General features: G+C 41.6%; 3 protein-coding genes across 4 annotated transcripts in view; 2 read left to right on the top strand and 1 right to left on the bottom strand.

Annotated features, from left to right (window-relative positions):
- The window catches only part of LOC139211605 (single-stranded DNA-binding protein 3), a 32,907-nt gene extending 29,441 nt beyond the window's left edge, over positions 1–3,466 (top strand). Inside the window, exons 12-18 of one of the 2 annotated variants that reach the window (XM_070841870.1) lie at positions 207–242; positions 355–406; positions 622–692; positions 1,079–1,157; positions 1,280–1,308; positions 1,459–1,560; positions 3,152–3,466. In XM_070841870.1, coding sequence (XP_070697971.1) covers positions 207–242; positions 355–406; positions 622–692; positions 1,079–1,157; positions 1,280–1,308; positions 1,459–1,560; positions 3,152–3,181 — 399 coding nt within the window. In that variant the 3' untranslated portion in view covers positions 3,182–3,466. Of the gene's footprint in view, positions 1–206; positions 243–354; positions 410–621; positions 693–1,078; positions 1,158–1,279; positions 1,309–1,458; positions 1,561–3,151 lie in introns of both variants that reach the window. The other variant, XM_070841869.1, reaches the window with a different exon arrangement.
- Positions 3,467–7,239: 3,773 nt separating this feature from the next.
- Positions 7,240–12,675, bottom strand: LOC139211993 (ankyrin repeat domain-containing protein 34B). Its single transcript, XM_070842429.1, has 5 exons — positions 12,649–12,675; positions 11,854–12,069; positions 11,148–11,330; positions 10,171–10,387; positions 7,240–7,988 (listed from the first exon to the last, which is right to left on the bottom strand). The coding sequence occupies exons 1-5, from the start codon at positions 12,673–12,675 to the stop codon at positions 7,240–7,242; spliced, it is 1,392 nt and encodes a 463-aa protein (XP_070698530.1).
- Positions 12,676–15,014: 2,339 nt separating this feature from the next.
- LOC139212449 (RNA polymerase II elongation factor ELL-like) lies at positions 15,015–23,141 on the top strand. Its single transcript, XM_070842991.1, has 12 exons — positions 15,015–15,259; positions 17,193–17,237; positions 17,362–17,483; positions 18,230–18,390; positions 19,377–19,675; positions 20,019–20,143; positions 20,362–20,842; positions 20,936–21,023; positions 21,116–21,182; positions 21,395–21,566; positions 21,930–21,974; positions 22,081–23,141. Exons 1-12 carry the CDS (start codon positions 15,125–15,127, stop codon positions 22,207–22,209), a joined length of 1,869 nt encoding a protein of 622 aa, XP_070699092.1. The 5' UTR covers positions 15,015–15,124; the 3' UTR covers positions 22,210–23,141.
- The last annotated feature ends 70 nt before the right edge of the window (positions 23,142–23,211 follow it).

The following is a 23,211-nucleotide window of genomic DNA, read 5'->3' as shown; positions in this document are numbered from 1 at the left end:
GACGTTTAAAGGGATATTCACTTAGCAGTACAAACTAGGGCCTAAAAAACTACACCTCCTTGCTGTAGTCTGACTATTTCTAAACTTTTTAAGGATTTTATTGGATTGTAAAGTGAGCCTCTTATTTTGTCCAACCTGTATAGATTCACATTCTGAATCCTCTGACCCTCAGATCTGATTTTCTGTTTCCTCCTTCCCCCCTGCAGATAGCCTACTCCTCCTCATCTCCAGGAAACTATGTGGTGAGTAAAAATCTATCAAAACCACAGCAGCTCTCCGGGATACAGGTTGTTATTGTATTGATGTTAATTTATTCATGTTCTGATGAGCGCCTTGTCATCGTTTGTTCCCCAGGGTCCTCCAGGCGGAGGAGGTCCACCTGGAACTCCCATCATGCCCAGCCCAGGTGGTGCGTCACCTATGTCCCCTGCACTAACACTTGTGTCAGAAATAGATGTCTCTCCCATCTTTCCTCACTAAACAAGCATGAATGTGTCCCTTCACTGACCTAGCACTATTAGTTTGAATGTTCTCATTTTTCATGTTTTCAGTATTTAAGTTATTGTTTGATTAAAACCTTTGTCCAATACTGTGTGATTAACGGCTTAGTTTTTTCCTTAGATTCAACTAACTCCAGTGAAAACATCTACACAATGATGAATCCCATTGGACCGGGAGGCAACAGACCCAATGTGAGTCGCTTGCTCACCCTGTAATGTTATTTTAAAGGTTTTAACTTTCCATGCCTGTAACAGGTTCAGTTACTGCAGAATGATTTCAGGTTAAATTTATGGATGTTGTTGTAATGATTAAAATTACACAACCTTGCCCACAAAAATTAATCCAGCTCAAACAGGGTTTATAACCACATCACTGGGCAGCGGCACAATTCAGCATTAGAGAAACATTATGCTGCCACACTGAGCTCAATAAGAATCGACTAGAAATGAACCAGGAAGAATAAATTAAATAATCTTTAGTTCACCCCGAGCTGAAAGGACCACAGTTGTTTCAAAGAGGTCAAACACAGAAAAATTATGTTTCATTTATAAAGCTTGCTGTACATCTTTTTTGGCAGTTCCCCATGGGACCTGGGCCTGACGGGCCAATGGGAGCAATGGGAGCCATGGAGCCACACCACATGAACGGATCACTAGGTGGGCTTAGACACAGCCACTAACTAAACCACTGATTGATTTAACTGAAACAGTGCTTTATTTTGGATTGAGTTTATCTAAAAAAAACAACTCAACTGTTTCTCTCGTCTTCACCTCCTCAGGGTCTGGGGATATGGATGGGTTGCCAAAGGTAAGTAAAAGTAAAAAAAAAAATCAGATTTTCAATAAAGTTCTCTCGTTTGGTGGGTGTCCTTGTAAATGAAAATATTTATTTAGAATCTCTACTTGCTGTTTACTAAAAGCAGCCTCGTCATTTTTTTTTTGTTCTCTCTTCCTACAGAGCTCCCCTAATAACATGGGGGGCATGAACAACCCTCCTGGAACGCCGAGAGATGACGGCGAAATGGGCGGCAACTTCTTGAACCCATTCCAAAGCGAAAGTGTAAGTAGAGCGAGTGGATGACATCTCACAACCCTTAACAGTTACCCTGATGTCCTGACATAAAGTGGTGGAAGAATGCAAGCAGAGAATTTGCCTGGTTTTTCAATATTGATTTTAGACTTTTAAAAATGTGCAGGTGAAGTTTGCATCTTGTGCCCTATTTTTATTATTATACGTTTTTTTTAGCTGTATTGGTTAATGTGACACTTCATATTTGGGGCAGAGAGTTATCTGTGTTACTTTTCAATTGACACCTTTTTGCAGGCCTTACTTTGTCTTTCAGTAATTAAAGGGATGATTGTAATGCATTAGTTAAAAGCAGTAAAAGCAGAGGTCTTCACAGGTGCAAAATGTTGTACTCGATTCCTCACTAATTCATAATTTAACAAAGATCTGATCCAAGGACAAATAGTCCCCATCAGCGTAGACCCGTGAATAAGAAGACTGCTAACTGATGCACCAGCAATTAACAGTCAAAAAGAGCAGCAATAAAAAGTGCCGGTTTTCCTGCACCTTGCAGCTCACGCTCTCTGTCATGCGACAAAAAAACACATTTTATTACTGTTAAGATGACACACCACATGATCAAAGCGGATTGCCAGTCCTCTCAGATCCACTCAGGTATGACACACACTGGCAACACAAAAAGGACCCTACATACCCAAATAGATGGAATATAATTTTGACACGATTCAACTCGATTTCCGAATCGGGCCTCTGTTATAAGAACCTGTGAAGACCTAGGTTTAAAAGTCTCTACACTCTATTACTTGGGACACAACACTATAAAGATAATAAAAACAGGGCCACAAGATTAACGCATGTTCTGCTTGCATTGTAGCCGCTTACTAATCACTTAGAAATCCATTGTTGACCCTCTGTGTCAGTGGTCGGTTGATAGATACAGAAGCTTAGTTTGTTTCCTTTCTTTGTTATATCCGAGCACAAATATAAGCAAAATTAAAGAGATATTGTTAGTCAAGTTTTTACTAGTGGTGGACGTGGGTGCCGTTCCTTGCGCTGTAGAATTGTGGCGTCTCTTAACCTTCAGCCTGCAGAGCCTCTGGGTGCACAGGCTGGGTTTATAGTGGAGCCTTAACATCCGATTCAGCCATCAGCAGCAGGGAAATGTTTCAGAATTATAGCAGTTAACAGCCAATATCAGTGAGTTTTAATACCAACACCAAAGTGATATTTTCTTATTTAAAGGTAAATTCTGTATATTTGGAAATGAAGTCAAGCTTTTAATGTTAACTAAATACAAACAGCTATACCAAATTAAAACAGTTTAAAACTGTCAGAATTGTCAGACTTAAATATAAATATCTGGTTAAAAAATAAGCAAACAATGCTATAAATCTCACTGCCAACTTTTGTTACTTTTTTCATAGTTTCTGATGAGTCTGTACAAAAAAAAAGCTTTGAGTTTCAATATCCAGCCCAGCTCATCAGAAATATGACTGACTGACTGCAGTATTGGTTACTTGAGTCAGGTGTAGTAGCGCTTGGCGGGCGCTCTGATGTTTCAAAGTTGTCAGTGACATATCCACTCATCTGTGCCCTCCTCCCCTTTCCCTCTCTCTCTTTTCAGTATTCACCCAACATGACGATGAGTGTGTGATTTTATTTTTTCCTTTTTTTGTATTTTTGTTTATTTTTTCCCCCTATTTTTGTACCCCTGCACCTGATTTTTTTCCCCCCCGCCTTTGATTCAATCCCTACTTCACCTCGGATTGGACCACCTGCCCTCTTCACACAAACCCTCCGTCTCCCCCACATTGGATCCGCTACCCCGCCCCCCTTTCCTCCTCTCACTGGGAAACTCTGGCCACACAGCCCTCTGGGACGGCCCTTGAGCATGCTGGGACTCTAATTAAGACGGGCCCTCCTGGAGCATGCAAGATGGCCGTCGGTCTGAACAGGAAGCAGTCACAGAGCAACAGGAAGAGCCTCCTCTCTGACTCCGGCCCCGGCCTCCCTGGCTTCCTGTCAGGTTCTAGACAATGAGCGGGGGAAGGAGGACAAACAGAGAGAAGGAGGGAGAGAGGAGACTGGATAACACAGCCCTCCCCTGAGTGTTGGGTCTTTTAGCTGCTGCCTGGAAGCTTCTCAACCACAACTTTGGACTTTTTAAACATTTATATCGTCATTTTTTTTGTTGTCGCTCCTCCCGACGGATTCAGTTGAGGGTCGGATGAAACAACCCTTTTGCCCCCCACGTTGTTCTCTCTGTGTACATTTTTAACAGAGGTGTTGTGATGATCAGTGAACTTTTTTTTTTTTTTTCCATTTTTTTGTGTATGTATTGTATCATTGCTATTTTTATTATTGTATTATTGTTATTAATGATATTGTTAAGATCATTTTAAGATTAGGTTCTAATTTCTGTTGTTTCTTAGGGCACATTTTTATGATGAAGACAGCATATGTGCACACAAATCAGAAATTATTGGCTGTGTAACATGTGGCTCCATGTGAGCACACTGCCCCCTGCAGGTGAGATTTTATTCATCACGGTACTGATTGGCCTTTTTCTCTGTTCCTCAGAGTTTTAGCAACCATCTAAACTTTTAACTCCTTGTTCAATAATCCAAGAAGAAGAAGCGGCTCCTGTTTTAGTAGCTTCAATGCAGTGAAATGCACAGCTCTATTTATTTATGTACTTTAATTTGTCTTATGAATCATTGTTACTTTTTAAAAGTGTTATCCCTTTTTTTTTTCTTTCTTTTTTTGTTAACTGCAGAACTAGTAGCAACTGTGTAAATATGCTGATCCAGTCAGCAGTGTCGCCTGCTCTCCGTCTGACATCATTAGACCCCTCTATATAAGCCCTAAAGGTGCTGAAGTTTTCAAAAGTGTCCACCATTTTGGCCCCACTCTCACCGCTTCCATTAATGCTGCCCTCTCTGGTTACTGTTCACTCCAACTCGTACGTCGTCCCCGTCGTCACCTCTGCTGAACTCTTTGATTTTTGTTTGCTGATGAGTCCTCAACACACTGTGATGTATGTCTGTGCTTTATGGAAATTTGCTTTTACGCACCGGTCAGTTTAGCTTGCAAACATTTTGTTGTCACGCACACCTCGTTACGGTCGCTTCTGGTGAAGGAGCCTCTGGATCTCTGCTGATCGTTTTCGTGTCGGAGCAAAGCAGGTCAGGAAGCGACGAGGCGTTGCTCTGTCGACTAACGAGTGGCCTCCCTCCCTTTGCTCATCTTGAAGAAAAAGACCTCCGTCCTTTTCCCTTTTTCTCACTTTTCCAACAGGCCAGCATCGACACACAGTCACACACCATCCCTCTCTAATTTTTTGTACAACTCTCCATCGTTTTGATTTTAATTTTTTTGTAAATACTGTAAAATGCATTTTGATATCATTGACATGTTTTGATATTTTCAAATCACAACAACAGTTGATCAGAAATGTGCTGATTCAGGCAACTGTGTTTAATTGTTCAGAAATGGTGTGTCTTTTACTCAGAAATGATATGAATGATGAGAAACAGAAACTGGAGCTGCTATAGACTATTATGCTATTTCTTCTCATCACAGACAAACATGGGCTTTACTGTGCATCAGAGCTGTAGCGTCAGGGGGTCTGAGAGGATGAGGGAGGAAAATTCTCAAGTGTGTTCGAACACCTTTAGCTAACTCACTGTCACACACATTTCCTTGAAAAAGAGAAAAAAAAAAAAAAAAAAATCTTAAAACTAAACATGATTCCTGTCCAGAAGCCTCCTTCCTCTGCATCTGTTCTTGGGAATTTTTCAGCGAGGTGGCCAAAATGCCACAAAACAGGCATCTTTTTCACCATTTTTTTGACAGGGAATTTGCAAGAACAGAGCGAAAGAGGTGAGTTTTTCATAATAGATCGTGTCCATTCTGTATCTGCCTCTGACACACTGCATTTCAGCTTCTACCCTTTTCACACAACTGAAAGGAAAAAGCAGGGCACACAGGACACCGTCTCTCACTCCAACACACCAGGGACCAGAGTACAGACTTTACTATGAAGGATTTTTTTAAAATCTATTTAAAAATGGGGCGGGAGAAATGTTTTGGGAAAGTTAAGAGGAAAAAAAAAAAAAATAACGGGCAGATTTGTTCTTATTGCTACGAAGAGGTAGAGAGAGTGCAGGAACAGGCGTTTCCTCCCCTGTACTTTGAAATACTGTTGTATAAAATGCAGTCGAACTTCTCTCTATCTTTCTGTCCTGTAAGTAAAGCCGTCACAACGTTGATCATTTCTGTATTTCTATTGTGCTGATGTATAATACTGTAACATTCAGGGGTAGGGAGGGTTAAGAGAGGATTTTTTTGAGGGGAGTAAAGATTTTTCTGTTCAGTTCCTCATTTTTCCTCTTGATGACAAAGCAGTATTGAATATGAGGCAGTCTGTCCTTGGGGAGTTGCTTTGTATCTCATGTTAGGGTAGTTTCAGATCCTAAATGTCTCGTGTAGTAAAATAAGAGGTTCCTTCTTCGTATGTTTCTTTATATTGTAAAGTTTCTTTAGACAAAAAATGTTGCTTATTGGAAAAAAAGGTGGGAAAACTGCATTGATAATAAATGTATTTTTTTTTTTTTGGTTTTGTTTTAATTTTCATCAAGTTGTCAGTCGTTTTTGCCTGTGTCCCCCTTGTTGTAGATACATATTAAAAACAAATAAAATGACTTCACTCCTTTTGCCATGAACATGTGCTTTTTTCACTGGATTTTCTCCACAAAAAGTTTCCCAGTTTTTCTTCAGCTTCACTGATGCTTTTTGATGAGGATAATAAAATGGTCCACCTCTAAAATACTGTCTATAGATTTTAGAGTACTGGTTCGTTTGGTTTCATTGCTCCCAAGAATACAGATTACAGCAGTGGTGCCTCACAAGAGAAATCTGAAGGGTGGAAAAATAATTCAGGAAGAAGAAAAAGCTATAGTGTATCATTTCAAATTTTCTAAAATTATTTTCTTGTCATAACTGGCATTTTTGACCATTTCAGACCTCTGGAAAAGTTTGAAATTTGCTTAAACTTCTTAACGACTAACCTTAATTGCTTGTTTTTCTGCTGTTTCTGTGTAAGAGTGTTTGCTGTCATAAAATTGGGGGGGGGGGGATCAGCATAAAATGTTGCCTGTATAAACTGCTATGACACTAAAATACTGTAAAGCAAGTGAACTTTTTAACAAGCACAACATAGATTTACCCAAAATAAAATCCTGTTGATTATACTTCTGATAAAGGAAAAGACTATCATCTTCATCATTAATTCCTCTGCTGATTATTTTCTTGACTAATCCAACAATAATTTAGTAAACTATGGAATTACAAAAATAAAATGTCAGAGATTAGAACATAACATGATAAAAACAGTCAAAACCCCCCAAAGATATTCAGTTTACTATCAAAGGTGACAAAGAAAACCAGCAAATATTCACATTTGATCATCAGAAATGTAGCTGATGTTTATTTTGTATTTCTGTAACAAAACAAGCAACTATTACTGCAGTGATATTAAGATCTTAAAATGATTTATAGTTTTTTTTTGCACATGTACACTTTGCCAAGGTTCAGCGAGGACTTCACCAGATGTTATCCCACGTTACTGTAGGTCCCAAACCCCCATGGCAGGCTCATATTTAGGCTGCTGGTTGACCTGCAAAGAACCACATTATGGAGGGATGAAGGTGCTCAGGGGCCTGAATGGTTTCCCTTGGTTTCTAGCACTGGTCCCACAGATGCTCTGGATGAGGAGGAGGGTGGAGAGGAGCGGGGCGGGTGAGGCACAAACACCATGCTGCTGCTTTTGGAAGGTGGAACCTGGAGGTGGGAGTCTGACTGGCTGACTAAGGGAGGGAGGTGAAGAGGAGGAACCACCGTCACTGAGGGGAGGGTGTTCCTGCGAAGTTGGGAGTGAGGGGACGTGCAGGCGGGAAGTTTATCAACACAGCTGTTTTGGCCCATTTTGACTGATGTTGAGGCTCCAGGCGCCAAACACATCTTTGGAATCAGTCTTCTTGGGGTTGACTGAGAGGAGCTCGTCTCTGTGAGGGAGAGAACTGACTGAGAAACCCTCGGCAGGAAATCCCCACGCCAGCTGTTGTAATTCTCTCCTCCATATTTCTTATCCCTTCTTTGAACCACGCTCTTGGTCCTCTCTTCTATCCTGGGCTGAGGAAAACGTGGACCCTCATCCTGTCCTTCCTCATCCTCCCTCCCTCCTCTTCCCCTCCTCCTCTCCCCCTCTCTGGCCCCTTCGTCCTGCTGGCTCCTCTCCCTCATGCCCTCCTCGTAAGCCCGGTTCAGACAGGCCAGGTTGTGAATGGCCAGCCATGGCTCAGATAACACTCTCTGTCTGGGTGGTGGAGTGCTACACTGGCTCAGCAGACTCAGGTCACAGGAGGGATGTCTGCTGCTGCTGCTGCTGCTTCCCCTTTTGCCTGATGGAGGTGAATATGACAATGAGTGAAACTCATACATATGGAAATTGCTGAGAAGAGACTGTGTCTCCTTTTAAATTTTGCATGTGTGAGATCCTCTCTCTGCTGCCCTCCCTGAGGTTTCTTCCATTTTCTCCCCTACTGATGTTTTTTTTTTTTTTTTTGAAGAATTCTTTATTATTTCAATTGAGGAAAGCTCTTTGACGCAAAATTTGGTGGCAATGTTTTTTTTTTTTTTTATGCTTTACAATACATAACTATAAATAATATACAAACATGCACATGCAAAATAAGAAAGCAAAAATGCATTAAAATGAGAGAAAATGAAATAAAATAAGTGTCTTTTCCTACAGCTAGTAATAACTAATTTTCAACTTCGTCCCATCACACTGTCTCTATAAAGCGAGGCAGGCTTTGAGGCAAATTTGTAATTTTTGGCTATGATGAATAAAATTGACTTGACCCTACAAACTAAATGTGTTCAAACTGTCAAAAAAAGTGTCATTAAAAAGTAATTATTACCATTGATTTTTGTGAGTTGGTGTGTTCGATATCACCACGATGCACTGCACAAAGGACAAAAAAATCTAAAAAATAAGTAATTGTGGATGATAATTTTGTCTCTTTGTTAAATTAAATTGAATCAGATTGCCTTTGAATGGCGCACTTATAGTATCATTTCCTGTTGGTATAAAACTGTTAAGTGTGTTCATCTCTTGAAACCGCAAAGCAAACAGTAGATTGGAGGATTGGAGTACATTACAAACTATACACAATGACTAATACAGAATTAGGATAGGCTTGCTATGCTAATGTGCAGATATGATGTTGCCATCATTTAGCATGCTAACTGTTAGCATGCTTAGCACCAAACACCAAGCATGGCTGAGGCTGATGCAAATATGAAAAACTGAAATTTTAACCTGATGATGTGCCGGATAAAAAGTTAGGGGATCACTGAAGTTATTACAATATTACAGCATTTCACACAAAACCACAAAAATGTTCACCTTGGCGCTAAAACCCCCCAAATCATGTGTGGAAGGAGGAGATCTCTGATCTGAGCAAAATTTCATGTCATCCATCCCATTGTTGAGATATTTCAGTCTGAATGGCTAAAAAACAAATATGCATTTGTTGTTGTGCACAACTGGTGAGGTGATTGATCTTAAATATCCAGATGTTTCCCAGTCCACCGCTTCATCCTCACATCTTTCCTCTAACAATCTAACTCAGCTCTTTTTACAGTTCGTTTCCACTCTATTCATTAAGTATCATTTCCTGAGTAGCAGCTGAAATGTTCTTCTTCTTTCATGAACAGGCACCTCTGGAGTCAAGTTCACCTCACCCTGGTAACACATTTTCATCTTGTCTCCTAAGGAATGAGCACTCAGCTAATGATTTCAACCACCAGGAATTTGTTCTCATCTGTCTAGACTTGCCTTTGTTAAACATGGCTCTGCTCGAGGAGGGAGGGGTTCAGCGTCTGCATACAGAGACTCCTCGTCTCAACGTCAAGCTGGAAAAAGCCAGATGACTTGCATAATTTTATACAGACCTCATGTTAAGACCCCCAGTATATTAATGTGACATAAAAATGCTGAAATGGCTTCACTGATGTAGGATTACTCACAAATGTCCCTTGGCTATAGCAGTTATTGTGCTATTAAAGGGCCGTTCTGCTGAAATTAAAAGACCAATCTTGACTGTTGAGACAGCAGTCGACAAAACAGTCTCACCACGGGGTTGTCTTGGCAGCTTTTCAGTCATCAGTCATACCAAACAACCTTCCGCTGCAAATGCAGTTGCCCAATTTAGTTGAGCTGTAGACGTTCAGATTTCTATTTTTCTGAGTAGTCTAAGGACTTCTCATCTACGTTATGAGTCTTTTTGTGTGTCTTATTTATTAAAATAACACATAGGCTTACTACTGACAATTTTAAACATTCATAAGATTTGCAGAATTACAGTGTAGCAAGCCAATAACCTTTAAACAAGTCTGAAATTGGGAATCAACCACGCTGAATATCATGTCTGTTTTTATTTTTGTCAAAACCACACAGGTGTGGTAATGTTTGCTCTCAGTGGCATTAACTTGCGCAAGAATAAAAGTGGATATATTGGTCACTGCAAGACAACAATATGCTCCTGAATCTGTGAGTCAAAAGAATGCATTACTCACTAGTTCCTCTGAAGTTGAATATGTTATCTCCCTCGGGTGAGCTGGGCGAGCCCGTCTTGAGGACGATGTCAGACGGGGACATGCAGGACACCGGTGAGGTGTCCGGAGACGGAGGGACGTTCAGGTAACGCCTGGTCACCGGGCCTCCAGTCATACCCATCTCTGTGGCGATGATGATGATGTCACGACCCCTGGCCCGGCATGCATCCATCAGCACCTTGAAGTACACAGGGGTGTTGGTTGGATTTGACCAATTTGGGGTTTTGATGGCGCCTGGTACTTAAGTTGTTTATATTGATATTGAGTAACAACACATTTGAACTGTTTCCATGATAGTAATTTTTAAGATTCAATGTTTATTCCATAAGTGCAGAGAGGAAAGGCTTCTGAAACATGGTGGGGGTCTAAAACTTTCCACTGAAAAAGTTAAAATCAAGGTACAGCCACTTCTACTACCACTTATTTTATACTTTTTTATACTTTATACTTTTTCTCCACGGCATTACAGAGATTTCAAATTAAGATTTTACATGGAAAAACCTCAACCTCAACATCAACTTGTAAATTATGATGCACTGTTATAGAATAAAGTACCCAAAAGTATAAACATAGCTCTACTTTGAGGTGCCACATCATTAAAAAACTCCTAACATATGAATTGATCAATGATGATAATCCTTATATATAATGTTATAGCATTTTATCCTGTACCAGAATGTTTTTGATGGTATTTGTACACTTTAACTTTAGGAAAGGAAGTGAATATTTTTCCCGCCACTGCTAGACAGAGCCTGAAGCACCGTAGAGTGTTGTTGCAGCTTTTTTTACCTCCCGATAACACAGTAACGTCTTCATACATCATAATAAACAGGAAAACATGTTACTGAGATGCTTTACCCCGGTCTCTCCATTTCACCTGTCTGTCAGATGTATTGATTTAGACTCATGAATCATCCTTTTCCACTCTGCTAACTGACCTGCAGTGTCGGCTGGTGCTGCGCATTGATGGCGTACACCAGTGCTGAGGCTCCGGAGTAGTCCTCCATGCTGGGGTCAGCCCCTGCAGCCAGCAGAGTGGACGCCACCTGAGCTCCTGCTCGCTCCATACAGGCGTACATCAGAGCAGTGCATCCTGCTCGGTCTTGTGCATTTGGATCTGCCTGATTGGTACAAAAGCAGGACAGCTGATCGAGGATGACTACAGTACAAGCCCCAGTGTTAATGAGGTGTCAGTCAGAGGCTCACTTGTGTGTTTCGATTACTACTGAATACTTTTGCTTGTCAGGGAATCAAAACTTTATTAGAATTACATATAGTTTGTGATTTATGAGCACACTTTCATTTCACATCTTAATGAGATCTGATCTGGATCTCTGGAGTGAGAATACACTTTAGATTTTTTATATTCTCATGCACATTAATCCATGTGATTGTCTTCAGAGTACGCTGTGTTGTGTTTCTACAGCACCTAATTGACTGGATAGAGGACACAAGCACAACATCAAGAGCCTGTGAGGGACTGTATACCTCTCTTACTGCAGGTACACATTTATCATGCATTAGAAATACATCTAAATCAATATACTGTTGAACTTCAGTCTGTGAAAACTCACATGGTGTAGATTACATTTAAGCACATGTATTCTGAGGTGACATTGGACGTATTGCTCAGTGCAGACCGACCTTGTTCTGGAGCAGGTATGTGACGAGTTTCACCGTGTTGGGCCCAGCAGGCTCTCCTCTCAGGGCCTTGCAGGCAGCCAGGAGAGCGGTCTCTCCTCTCGGGTTGCGCCCATTGACCTGAGCCCCGCCTTCCACCAGCAGGCGGACGAGGCGAAGCTTACCCGAGGCAGCTGCACTGATGAGGGGGCTGCAGTCTGACAGAGGGTCCAACATGGCCTGAAGGGCAAAGGAAAGACAGACAATATTACTATATTATATTACTCTTCCAATGTTCTGCCTGTCTGGGACATCTTTTACCTGCTATTTAAAATGATAATAAAGATATCCACCTGATTACATTCCCTTTTCGGACATTTCTCTGTTGTGATCATTGGAGACTTTTTCTTCGAGAGCAAAAACTTCTAACATCCAAAATGCATCATATGAAAGTATGATATCCTTAAATGTTCAGTCTATTTTGTGGATCAAACTGTCAATTAAACGTTTTTTTACACCAAAAAAAAGCAAAACATAGACACAGATATAGTTCAGTATTAGTCAGTGCAGATTCAAATTTAAAATTAAAAATATGAAAATGTGAAGGCTGCTAATGTTATTGCACATGCTTAGAAATTGGACATAGACATGGATGGATACACATCCACAGCAAAAAAATAGTAAATATGAAACTCACCTCGATGTTCCCTCTTCAGGGCTTGTTTACAAGAAACAGGAAGAAAGCAGTCATCTTGAGTTCATTCAGTTTTAAAGAAAAACGGCAAGCCATTATTTCACCTTTTCCTTTAAAAGGTTTACCCTGGCTGTTGGATGAAGCGTCCTCATGTTGCTGACCTGCAGCAAACTGCAGAACAAAGTGAGAGGATGCTAACTTTCATCTACTCGCTCTGTCTCTGTCTCCCTCTGAAACTCCTCTGTCCTGGTCCGTCCCCTTCATACCTGCTGGGCTGAGGGGAGGTCCGGCCAATAGCGAGCGGTCAAAGTTATAAACAGTTTCGGGCCCAAAATGTCACCTGTTGCAGACACTGAGCTACAAAGACCCAGAGGCGCTTTGATATGAGTCAGCTTTGAACTGATCTCACCTGCCTTGTGACCACCGCCTGCGTTCAAACACTGGCAGAGAGACACAGACACAGGCTCATCTGTATCTAAAAATGTGCTTGTTCTGTCTTTTGTATTTGCCTGTTTTTTCTGTCTTTTGTTCTCTGCAAAGCACTGAGCAACTGTTCTGTTAAATAATAAAGTCTGACATGAGTGATTTCAAAATGTGTGGGAAAGAGAGGGACTGGCTCAGAGCTTGTCTGAAACCAGAAAAACACCCCAGGAACCTTCAAATACCAGACGTGCAATTAAGTCAAACAGCAATTAGTTGGAGATAATAAAATCAGCAGCGAGCATTAGCAGCAGGGAAGCATATTAATCTAATTTTTCCTACATCTATAACATGCAAACATGCCATGAATGGGCATGAAACAATCATAAAGGCCCCTTGTGTAAGCTGTAATTCTGCAGCTTTTCAGAGTACTTGTGCTTTTTCAGTAGCTGAGTATGTGTTTAATGATGTGGTGATCTTCACTGTATCTGTGCCCACTCTCATCAGAGGGAGCATCACAGACTGAGCCATTTGCAACATATAGTGTCTCACTTGTTGAGTGTTATTAGAACTTTTACTTCCATTTGGACAAAATATCAGTCAAGTAGCACTCTGCCCTCTTTAATATCATATTTTAGATCCGTCTTTATCTCTGTTAGTTATTACTACTGACTGTCTAACAATATCTAACCCAGGGGTCCCATTTTGAGGAGCTCTTATAACATCAAATGTGAGATGTAAAGACTGAGAGACTGAGTCTGTTCAGTAATCATAGCAACACTGGATGAAAAAAAAAAAACACCCAGCTGAGCCTCTCAAGCCAGGCTCTTTTGCAATATCTCCTACAGCCAGATAACAACACCTCTGCCCTTTAGGGACGAATTCGCGAATAATCAAGACCCACAAACAGGTGCTGACTTTTTAGAACCACATCAAGTTTTGCTCCACAGAACCAAAAGCAGAACAGAGTTAGGTAAATCTGTGCTGATTCTACGTACACTTGACAGGAGGGACCAGTCTTACCAGTTACCGGCAGGGCTTTCCAACCCTTGGGTCAAATTATTAAAATTAAAAAAACAATGTAACGAACACTTTTACAAGCGCAGATCAGAATCGGGCACAACAAAGGGACCACACCAATAGTGTGGTAATGCAGCTATCATTACCACCCATCAAAACACAAGGTTTGACAAGACATAAAAAAATGCAGTAAGAGAAGCACGAAGCCATATGAACGCACCTATGGGTAGGATTTTGAAATAGTGGAGATAATAGAAGGCCAAAACACAAGGTAAGATTAAATACAACAGAACAAGCAGGGTAACATAAACAATATTATAGTAGTTGGAAGTATTAACGAAACACATGGACAGCTTTTCTTAGTCTTGCTGAGACATAAATCCACTGATGTAAAGTAAGCACACGTAGGTACAAGTTTAAGGTACTTTTTTATTCCACTACATTTATTTTAAAGCTTTAGTTACTCTGCAGATTATAATACACACATAAGATTTGATGCAACATTATAGATTCAAATTTCTAGCAGTATATAAAGTAGTCAAAATTAGATTAGCTGCAACTGTTCAGTGAAATGTACAATAATCATAATCATTATTATGAAGTTTTGTCATTCTGCATTATGATGCAGGTATGCTTGTGCTAGCTTTTGTTCAGCTTCACCTTAGAGTTAAATTCCTTTAGTGTGTACACCTACTTGGCCAATAATACATTTTTCATTCTTTTCTACTTTTACTCAAGGAATTTTTAAAATGTATAACTTTCACTTTCAACAGCTTATTTCTACACTATCCGTAGTGTAGAGACAGACAGACTTAGACTTCCATGTACTTTCATGACCTCAGAAAGTGTGTGTTCAGAAACACCCTGACAGCCAAAGAAATCCCCTCATGTGACAGTCAGAAAAGTCAGCGTCTTGACTCAGACAGAATACAGCAGAAGCGTAAGCGCTGCGTAACGGTTTATTTATGTCTCTCAGCCAATGAGATCCGCTCTGAGTTCAGTCGTCATGACGTAATGCGATCTACTCCAGAATAGCGCGCGGCGGAGGAGCAGCCACACGGAGCCGTGCAGCTTTTCTCCGGCTGCTCTCGCTAATGTTTGTTTATCTATGTGGGGTCTGTCCGGTCCGGAGCAAAGCTGGCTGGGGGCATTTGCGGCGGTATGTCGTCGCTGAGGGAGAACCAGTGTTACGGACTGTCCAGCGGTAAACTGCACCGCGGCGGTAACATCTCTGTTTTTCATGTTAAACTCACTGACAGCGCGGCAAGAGCCATTGGCTCCTTTCAAAACGGCAAGGTAGGCTATCATTGAACATTTTCTCCTTAAATAATTCCCCTAACCGTTCGGCGGCGGCTGTTTTTGTTGAATCACTTCGTCAAGGGCACCCTCACTTACAAACGAAGTGATTAGAAAAAGGCGAGGAAGGCGGGTTTGTGATTTGCATTTCAGCCGAAGTTCACCGATGTCTCCCCCGGTTGTTGTGTCCTTTTTAGCTATGAAATGGAGATACATGTTGCATAATGCTATGCGGAAACGCCTCCCTGTGTGATGATGCTTGTAACAAGCTGTTCCCCAAGTCGTTACAAGCTGCTGGCAAGTATAGTGAATGTAAATTAGGTTTGGAGCGGAGAAAGGAAACAGGCTGTGAGGGGGGTAGAGGCTAGTAGTAGTAGTAGTAGTGGTGGTGTGTGTGTGTGTGTGTGTGTGTGTGGGGGGGGGGGTTAAGGATTACATTTGAGTACTCTGAGTTTTTGGTAAACCTGAATCGAGTTGAAGCCAGGTTTTTATCCACAGTGTAGCACCAGAGAGGCAGATGGACAGAATACAACATTTGACCCAGTTAATCACAGATGAATCAGACACAGCAGGAAGTCTGAACAGAGAACACGTACACTTCCTCAATTCAGTAATTCCATGTAACACAGATAGGAAACTCCTCCGTGAAGAAAACTGCAAGCCACCCATCTTCTGACGAAAGGTGAAAACCACTCTGTTCTTATCACACGTCTAGTTTTATTGTAATACTGTGCTGATGAGACAGACAGGAAGGAGGGGAAAACACCCAGACAGAGCTGCTGTCTAACATGCACACAATACTGTAGCTGTGCACAATCTCTAGTTTATTTATTTAGCTGTAAGTGTGGCTATTCATAACCCACTTGGCCTGGTCACAGAAACAAAAAAAACAAAACAAAACCAAACACCTCTTCACGTAGCTGGGGCTAAAATGCTTACAGACAGCCACCTCAGTCTCTGTACTCATCAACAGGTGGACTCACAAATCCTCTCCATGTAAAGGTCAGTTAGATCCCAGTCATCTCATAGTTTCTGTCAGTGTCATTTTTGCATGTTCCTACAGGCTAATTCATCCCTGTGAGAGATGACAGGCTGTTATTTCATTGTATTCTCGTGTGACAAGCTGCTGTATTTGAACAGCAGGTCGTAATGACCTTAGCCAGCCCTCTTTAGAATCAAATCGAACGTACTGAAAGGGCACATCATGCACAGGTGTCAGGATACACCAGGCCTACGGGTACAAGGAAAGATTGTGGAGTGTATTCGTATAGTAGTTTACAAGCTCTCACACAGCCCCATTCTGGGGCGGCAGCAGCAGTAAAATCAGTTCCTCTTTACGTTCATGCTCTCCGCTGTCAGTCAACTCAGTTTGTAGTGTCGCAGCAGTGAGGAACACGGGTTTAAATCTTGGGAAATAGATTGACAGAACACTGGTGTTGGACAGGTACTCAGTATAAGCTTGATGCATTTCTAGTCGTCGCAATAACCAGCAAACAACCTGCTCCTATTAACTGACTTTACAGGACAAACCTCGGACCAGTATGACTCACCGCATGCTGCAATTGAGAGTGCATGAGGGGATACTTGAGCTGTGGGCTGTGGGGGTATAAAAAAAACAAAAAAAAAACAGGTTGGGAAGAACCGTCATAATTTACACAGTGCATAGGAATGAAGAACAGCAGCCTGCAGACAGAGAAGTTAATGGGTTAAGTAATGGCATCAGTAAAACCACAGTGGAGGAAGATGTCGCATTCATGCAAATGATACAAGCCACAAAACATCCTTTGGATGTTTTACATACACCTATGCCGGTCTGTTATCAGATCTATATATATGTGTGTGTGTGTGTGTGTGTGTGTGTGTGTGTGTGTGTGTGTGTGTGTATTTGTGTGTGCATGCTTACAAGCTTACAGAGATTTATGTTTTTCTCCAGGGTTGGTCCTCCCATCCCACCATCTGTTTTAATGGCAACCAGGGGGTAAGAAGAACTGCTCGGCCTCTTGACGTACACTAATTCAATCATTTCAACCCGTGCATTCAGATATAAAGGATCCTAAATCTAATTGTGTCTCTTTTCTGTTTCTCTTTCCCTCATGTCACAGAGAATCACTATCCCTTGCTCAGAGAATATAGACGAACTGAGGGTATTCACCTTTGGCGTGACTAACGTTGCCCGTGACAATCCACATGGAAGCTTTGACTGCGTCCAACAGCTCAGCACTGGGTAAAACAAAACAAAAAAATCCTACAAAGCACTTAGTATTAGTTTACACTTTTTGAATATAAGTAATACTTGTGATTAAAGGTGTGATTTTAAAGAGTTTGCATCAGTTGATGATATGAAAGCAAACAGCAAAGCATAAAACTGCTGCCATAAAAATAAGGGAGATCACAAATTTTATGATGCGTTCAAAACTGTAAGGCTGTTTGGTATACAGTGATTACATGATTATATGCTTACTTTGGGTTCTGTGTATCGAATTAACTGAGCTTTTGAAAAAGTTTCAATATTTTAAAATGTCTCTGCTCCCCTACTGCTGTGTGGAAGTCACCCTGCTGTTAAAGTCTCTCACTCAGTCTCTTTTAAATGCCACGGAAAAACAAGAATCTTGTCTGTACAGATCTAGAAAGCCTGGAAATGTAGAGAAGTGAACAAAGTGATACATTCTGAAAGTTGCGAAACCTTTAGGAATTATTCATTAAATCTGCTGCGTGAGTCCTGGCAAAAATACAAAAGCAATCTTTGGAAACATGTGAAACATAATGTGAAGCTACGGATCGGTGGGGTGTATTTGGTTGTAAAACAGTCCAGCTGATAGAAGAATATATCTAACTGAACGCAGGCAAAACATCAGAATGAGTCAAGCAATCACAGGATCAAACAACCTCTCGTTGAAATGAGATATTAGGTAGAAGGAGCCTCTGTCAGATCGCTGTATGTACTCACTGCCTCCCTCCTCCACCTCCCAGTGCTGACGAAGAGCTGTCATGTCTTGGGGTGATTCAGAAGAAGATGACAGTCAACGCTACAGATGACTCGTATGATAAGGCCCGTCAGAGCATGGCCCAAGCTGAGGAGGAGACACGCAGCCGAGGGGCCATTGTCATCAAACATGGGGGGCGCTACCAAGGTAGGAAACGCAGAAAGCTCTGCGTAGTTATACAAGAAATAACTCCAGTTAAGGAATAAGACTGGCCTGAGGACAAATTTGTACTGTGCTGATAATATCCAAAAAAAAACCTGCAGTCAGCCATATTGCATTGGTTGCCATAGCAACACGTGTGCCAACCAGTGACACAGACTGCCAGTCTTGTTTTCTTCTGCAGGTTTCTGTCCTTTTGTCTGTTTTCTACTGCATGTAAAAAAATGATGTATACACACACAGTGTTATAAAGTATATATTGTATGTAATGTAGTGGTTTCAAATTATGCTGAGTCTTTACAAATATACCTACAGGACATAAAGAAACAACGTGCTCACCAAAATATACGCATGATAAAACCAGTGATTTGGCATTTTTTCGGTGTCACCGCTGCCTTTCTACTTCTAACCACCAAACCACTTCCTTCTAAACAGATGTGTGTGTGTGCATGTGTGTTTGTAAACGCACACACACATACACATGCAGTGATACACACTAGTTTTGATGATTATTGTCAGTTCAGAGGAAGCCTGCAGAGGGGGGAAAAAAAACACGTCCTCACTCACTACAGGCCTGCGCAGCTGTGTGGTTATTTCCTAAATTAGATAGCAGCTTTTACTGAGACGTGTCTTCATAATCCGAATGTGGGTTTCTGAAGAGGTAAAATTAGGTCTTTTCTTTTCTCATCCACAATTCTGCCACAGGACAAAAAAGTCCTCTTCCTCAGGTTTCTTGTCGTGCCAGATGTAGCCTGACAAAGGACTCTTTTCTTGGTTTCATACATTCAAAGCTGGGTGGTTCCCAGTCACTTTCTAATTTGTGTCATTTTAAGAATTAAAAACAAAAGCTGTACAAGGTAGCTTACCGATGATGATAGAGACCGTCTGTGAACGTCGCAAGAGTTCCTTTGATGGTATTTTTGCTTTATATGGCAAATGCTGCTTTTGATGTGACATTTCCTGCTCCCTCGCAGGCAAGAAGGTAACAGTACGAGCCCCCGCCCCTGCGCTGGCCAGCCTGACCAGGCCCAGGCCCTCGTCCCAGTCACGTCTCAGCAACATTAAGAAGGGGCTTGGCGTGTCCAAGGTGAAGAAGGGTGCGTGTGAGTCAAACAGGAAGGGTGTGGGTGACGTGCAGGAGAGGCCACTCAGGGAGAGAGTAACACACCTGCTGGCTCTTAGGCCGTACAAGAGGCCTGAGCTGATCCTGAGGCTGCAGAAAGACGGACTGACGGATGCAGACAAAGACATGCTGGACTCTGTACTGATGGAGGTAAGTCTTTATCTTCTTTAGCCTGATAAATGCAGGTGTCAGAAGAAGAAAACTAAACAAGAGAGCTTGAGAGATAAACCCAAGGGCCGTAAAAGTCATTTTACACATGTACTTTATTGGTGACTTCAGATATTTGAAGTTATATATAGTCTATTTATATAACTCCCAAATGTGAAGCATTACACACTGATTACCAAAGTATGTTAGACACATTGTGGGGATCAAACACAGTGTCACCCGAAATGAACCAACGAAATTATGTAAAATTTGAACCTGAGCACTGATGATGAGTCTGTTCTCACCTGACCTGTATTTGTGCGTGTCCGTGTGTGTTTGTCTGAAGGTCGGCCAGCTCAATAGTAGAGACAAAACATTCGTTCTCAAAGACGGTCTGTATAAGGATCTGCAGAAGGACTGGCCAGGCTACACCTCCGGAGACCAGCAGCTTCTTAAACGAATCCTTGTCAGGTAACATGAATGAGATACTTTACACCATGTTCAAATGTCTGCCATTCACCAAGAAGGACAGAATATATAGTTAAAACTTACTCATTCACATTTATCAGGCTGTTGGGGCTTCACAAGGGGGGGGGGAGCATTTGTGATACCACAAATGGCAGACCCAGTGCACACTTTATGTGGATTTTGTAGAGCTGCCAGTTTATCACCTTTCTATTACTGTGCAGGAGACTGTTTCAACCACAACAGAGCCACCTCACTGTCCGAGAGGCCCAGGTCAGTCCACTACGAGACACCCCCAACTCCTCCCCAGCACACCGCCCAAAACCTCCCGTGCCAGAGGAATACACCGACCCTCTGGCGAGTAAGAAGCCCAGAATATCCCACTTGTCTGGCAAAAGTGACAAGTCAAGAGTGAGTCTGTCCAAACAAGCGGACCGCAAAGACGTCACAGAGGCGACGGGGAACGACGGGCAAATGAGCTCGCTTGATCCGCGAAAGCTTTTTGACACCTTGTCAGCAGTCTGTCAGCAGGAAGCAGAGGTGGTCAAGAGGCTTGAACCAACTGCCTCTGGTCAAGAGGAGCCCAAAGGCGCAGCAGAGCACCCTCAACCCAACTCCGACCGCTCTCCGTCCCATCTGATAGTGCCTGATCTGAACATACACACAGTCAAAAGGAAGAAGAGCAAACACAAACACAGAGATCAGGTGACAAAATTACTTTTTATGTAGGTCACGTTTTTCTCCCATGTCTTTCTGGAGCACTGGTAATTGAGATTTGCTTTTGTTGTGTCTTTCAAGGAGAAAGATAGATGGAGGGATAGGAAAGAAAGAAGAAAAGATCACCGTTCAGAGGAACCAAACAAAAAAGACTCCCTGGACTGCACCGGTGAGTGCTGTTAGCTGTTGACTTGTGACTTCAAGTGTGAGTTTTTCTGTATTTTTAAATTGTTTACATCATTTCTTCTTTTTTTTTTTCAGAGCCAAGTGAAATTTTGTTTGACTCTAATGTGCCTCAAGCAGACAGTGAAACAGCAGACTATCTTTCGTAAGTGCACCTTTTATTGAGACTTGACCTTTCTTTTACACTTAGATGCGTTTTGGGTCAAACTTTTTTTCTGTAACACACTGATGAACACATTGATCGTGTGTATGTGTTTGTGTTTATTTGTCTGTTGATCTCATCACCAAAAAAAAAGCTCTTTGCAGTAGAAAACCTCTGCACGTTATTAACATGTGATTGATACGTGTTCTGCACAGGACGTATATGAGGATTCACAGTCACGACCAGAGACAGAGCTTCAAGCAGGACTTCAACAGGGAGTACAGCGAGTACAGAGATTTACACGCTAGTATTGATGGCGTGACGCGGCAGTTCATGGAGCTGGACACACAGCTCAAACGGCTCCACCACGATTCACATAAATACAAGGTAAAATAAAGAAATCCAGCATAACTTAACACAACTTAACTTTATGACTGCAGTCAAAATTCAAGTCAAAGAGTGCTTTTAAAGGGGTACTCCATGAAATGAAGTTTAGAACAACACTCACCCCCTCCCCCTATGCTTATTATGTTCCAGTCTTTATTTCACAAAAATGTTGCTAAATCCTCTGATTTCTACATTAGATCATATTGTTCAACAGTTCAGTTCCCCTGTTATGGGGTTACAGTTTAAAAACGTTTTGAGGGAAAAGAGACTAGAACTCTAATATTTTGACATGTTGCAAACTTGAAATTGTATAGATGTCGACTTGTATTAATTCATTCTCACTTGTCTATTTCTCTCTTACAGACGGTTCACAATCAAATTCTTCAAGAGTATCGCAAAATTAAAAGGGTAACTTAATTAAAACCAATATTTATCACAAAATTGCTGCCTGGGACAACCCTCACTCCATTCTTTTGCTGTTACATAATCTTTTTTTCTCTTCTTGTCCCTTAAGTCCAACCCCAACTACAACCAGGACAGAATTCGCTGTGAATATCTACACAACAAACTAGCCCACATCAAGAAGCTCATATCGGAGTACGACCAACAACAACTCAGAGTGGACCATTCAACTCCCAACTGAAGGGCGTGACTGTGAGAGCAGTGAACGTACAGAGTACAGTAATCACCCGGAGGCAGAGGAGGATCACGCTGCTGAGCTGAATGCCATCGAGCTGCAGTCTACAGTCTTCCTGGCCAACACAGTCTCACGAGACCTGCTGGAAATGCCACTGAGGTTGGGAGTCATTTGTGAAGAGCGGCTTTGGTACGCCGGAGGAAGCAGCCCTATGATACGAGAGCTTTTCTCAGAAGATGAGCATTTTTCTTTGAAAAGAACGGTTTGACCAATGGGCTGCTACCGCAGTGACATGATACTGCCAAGGACACAATACAAGTTTTACAAAGCTCTTCAAGCTGAAACTAAGCTCCCAGACACAGGTGGAGACAAGGTGCTAAGCCTAACAACATTTGTAGATTCCCATCCCCGTCACACAATTTAGTTGTTTTTTGTAAATGAAAACCATTTGGATATTTACGTATGTGTTCTGTTAGCCATGTCAGTGTTTAAGTCAGACGCATGAAATAACTGCACGCTGTACATAGCCAGACAGCTCATATGAATGGCACATGGGAGTCCTGATGGCAGCTATGATGCAGATATGCACATCCTGAGAAGATATCTGTTCTTTGGGTTTGGTGAATTGTCAGTGTTGTCATCAGTTCTCCTCAGTTCAGACTTGATCTGCTCAGTCATGACTCCTGAATAAGTATTGCCAGTGCCTGAAATAGTCCACAATTCTTGACTGGATTCCTGGTATTCCACTGGTGTGTCCTTCATGTGGCTTTCCTGGAGCAAAGAAGACTGTTACCATGAACAAAATGTAGACTTGAAGATGTATTCAGGGAATTTATTATCAGCGTACAGACGGTTATTGTTACTGTAGGTTGAGATGGTGAAGAATTGAGAAATGAAAAGATGTTGTTGCATGCTTTACAGAATGCATGAGGAATAAATCTGAAGTTTTGTCAGTTTGAAATAAATTAATTTCTATTCATGTTGTATGTTTTCTTTAGCAATGCTTTG

The sequence above is a fragment of the Pempheris klunzingeri genome, chromosome 13 (genome assembly GCF_042242105.1).
Source record: "Pempheris klunzingeri isolate RE-2024b chromosome 13, fPemKlu1.hap1, whole genome shotgun sequence".
Taxonomy (NCBI): Eukaryota; Metazoa; Chordata; class Actinopteri; order Acropomatiformes; family Pempheridae; genus Pempheris; species Pempheris klunzingeri.
This window is presented reverse-complemented; position numbering and strand designations above follow the sequence as displayed.

Bases quoted from the DNA above. Each gene is read 5' to 3' on its own strand.
- LOC139211993 (XM_070842429.1), bottom strand. From the start codon at position 12,675: ATGAGGACGCTTCATCCAACAGCCAGG. The intron at 12,070-12,648 runs GTAAACCTTTTA...TTTGCCCTTCAG, and splicing joins CGCTTCATCCAACAGCCAGG to GCCATGTTGGACCCTCTGTC. The intron at 10,388-11,147 runs GTCAGTTAGCAG...GTGTACTTCAAG, and splicing joins AGCACCAGCCGACACTGCAG to GTGCTGATGGATGCATGCCG.
- LOC139212449 (XM_070842991.1), top strand. From the start codon at position 15,125: ATGTCGTCGCTGAGGGAGAACCAGTGTTACGGACTGTCCAGCGGTAAA. The intron at 15,260-17,192 runs GTAGGCTATCAT...GTTTTTCTCCAG, and splicing joins GCTCCTTTCAAAACGGCAAG to GGTTGGTCCTCCCATCCCAC. The intron at 21,024-21,115 runs GTGAGTGCTGTT...TTTTTTTTTCAG, and splicing joins AGACTCCCTGGACTGCACCG to AGCCAAGTGAAATTTTGTTT.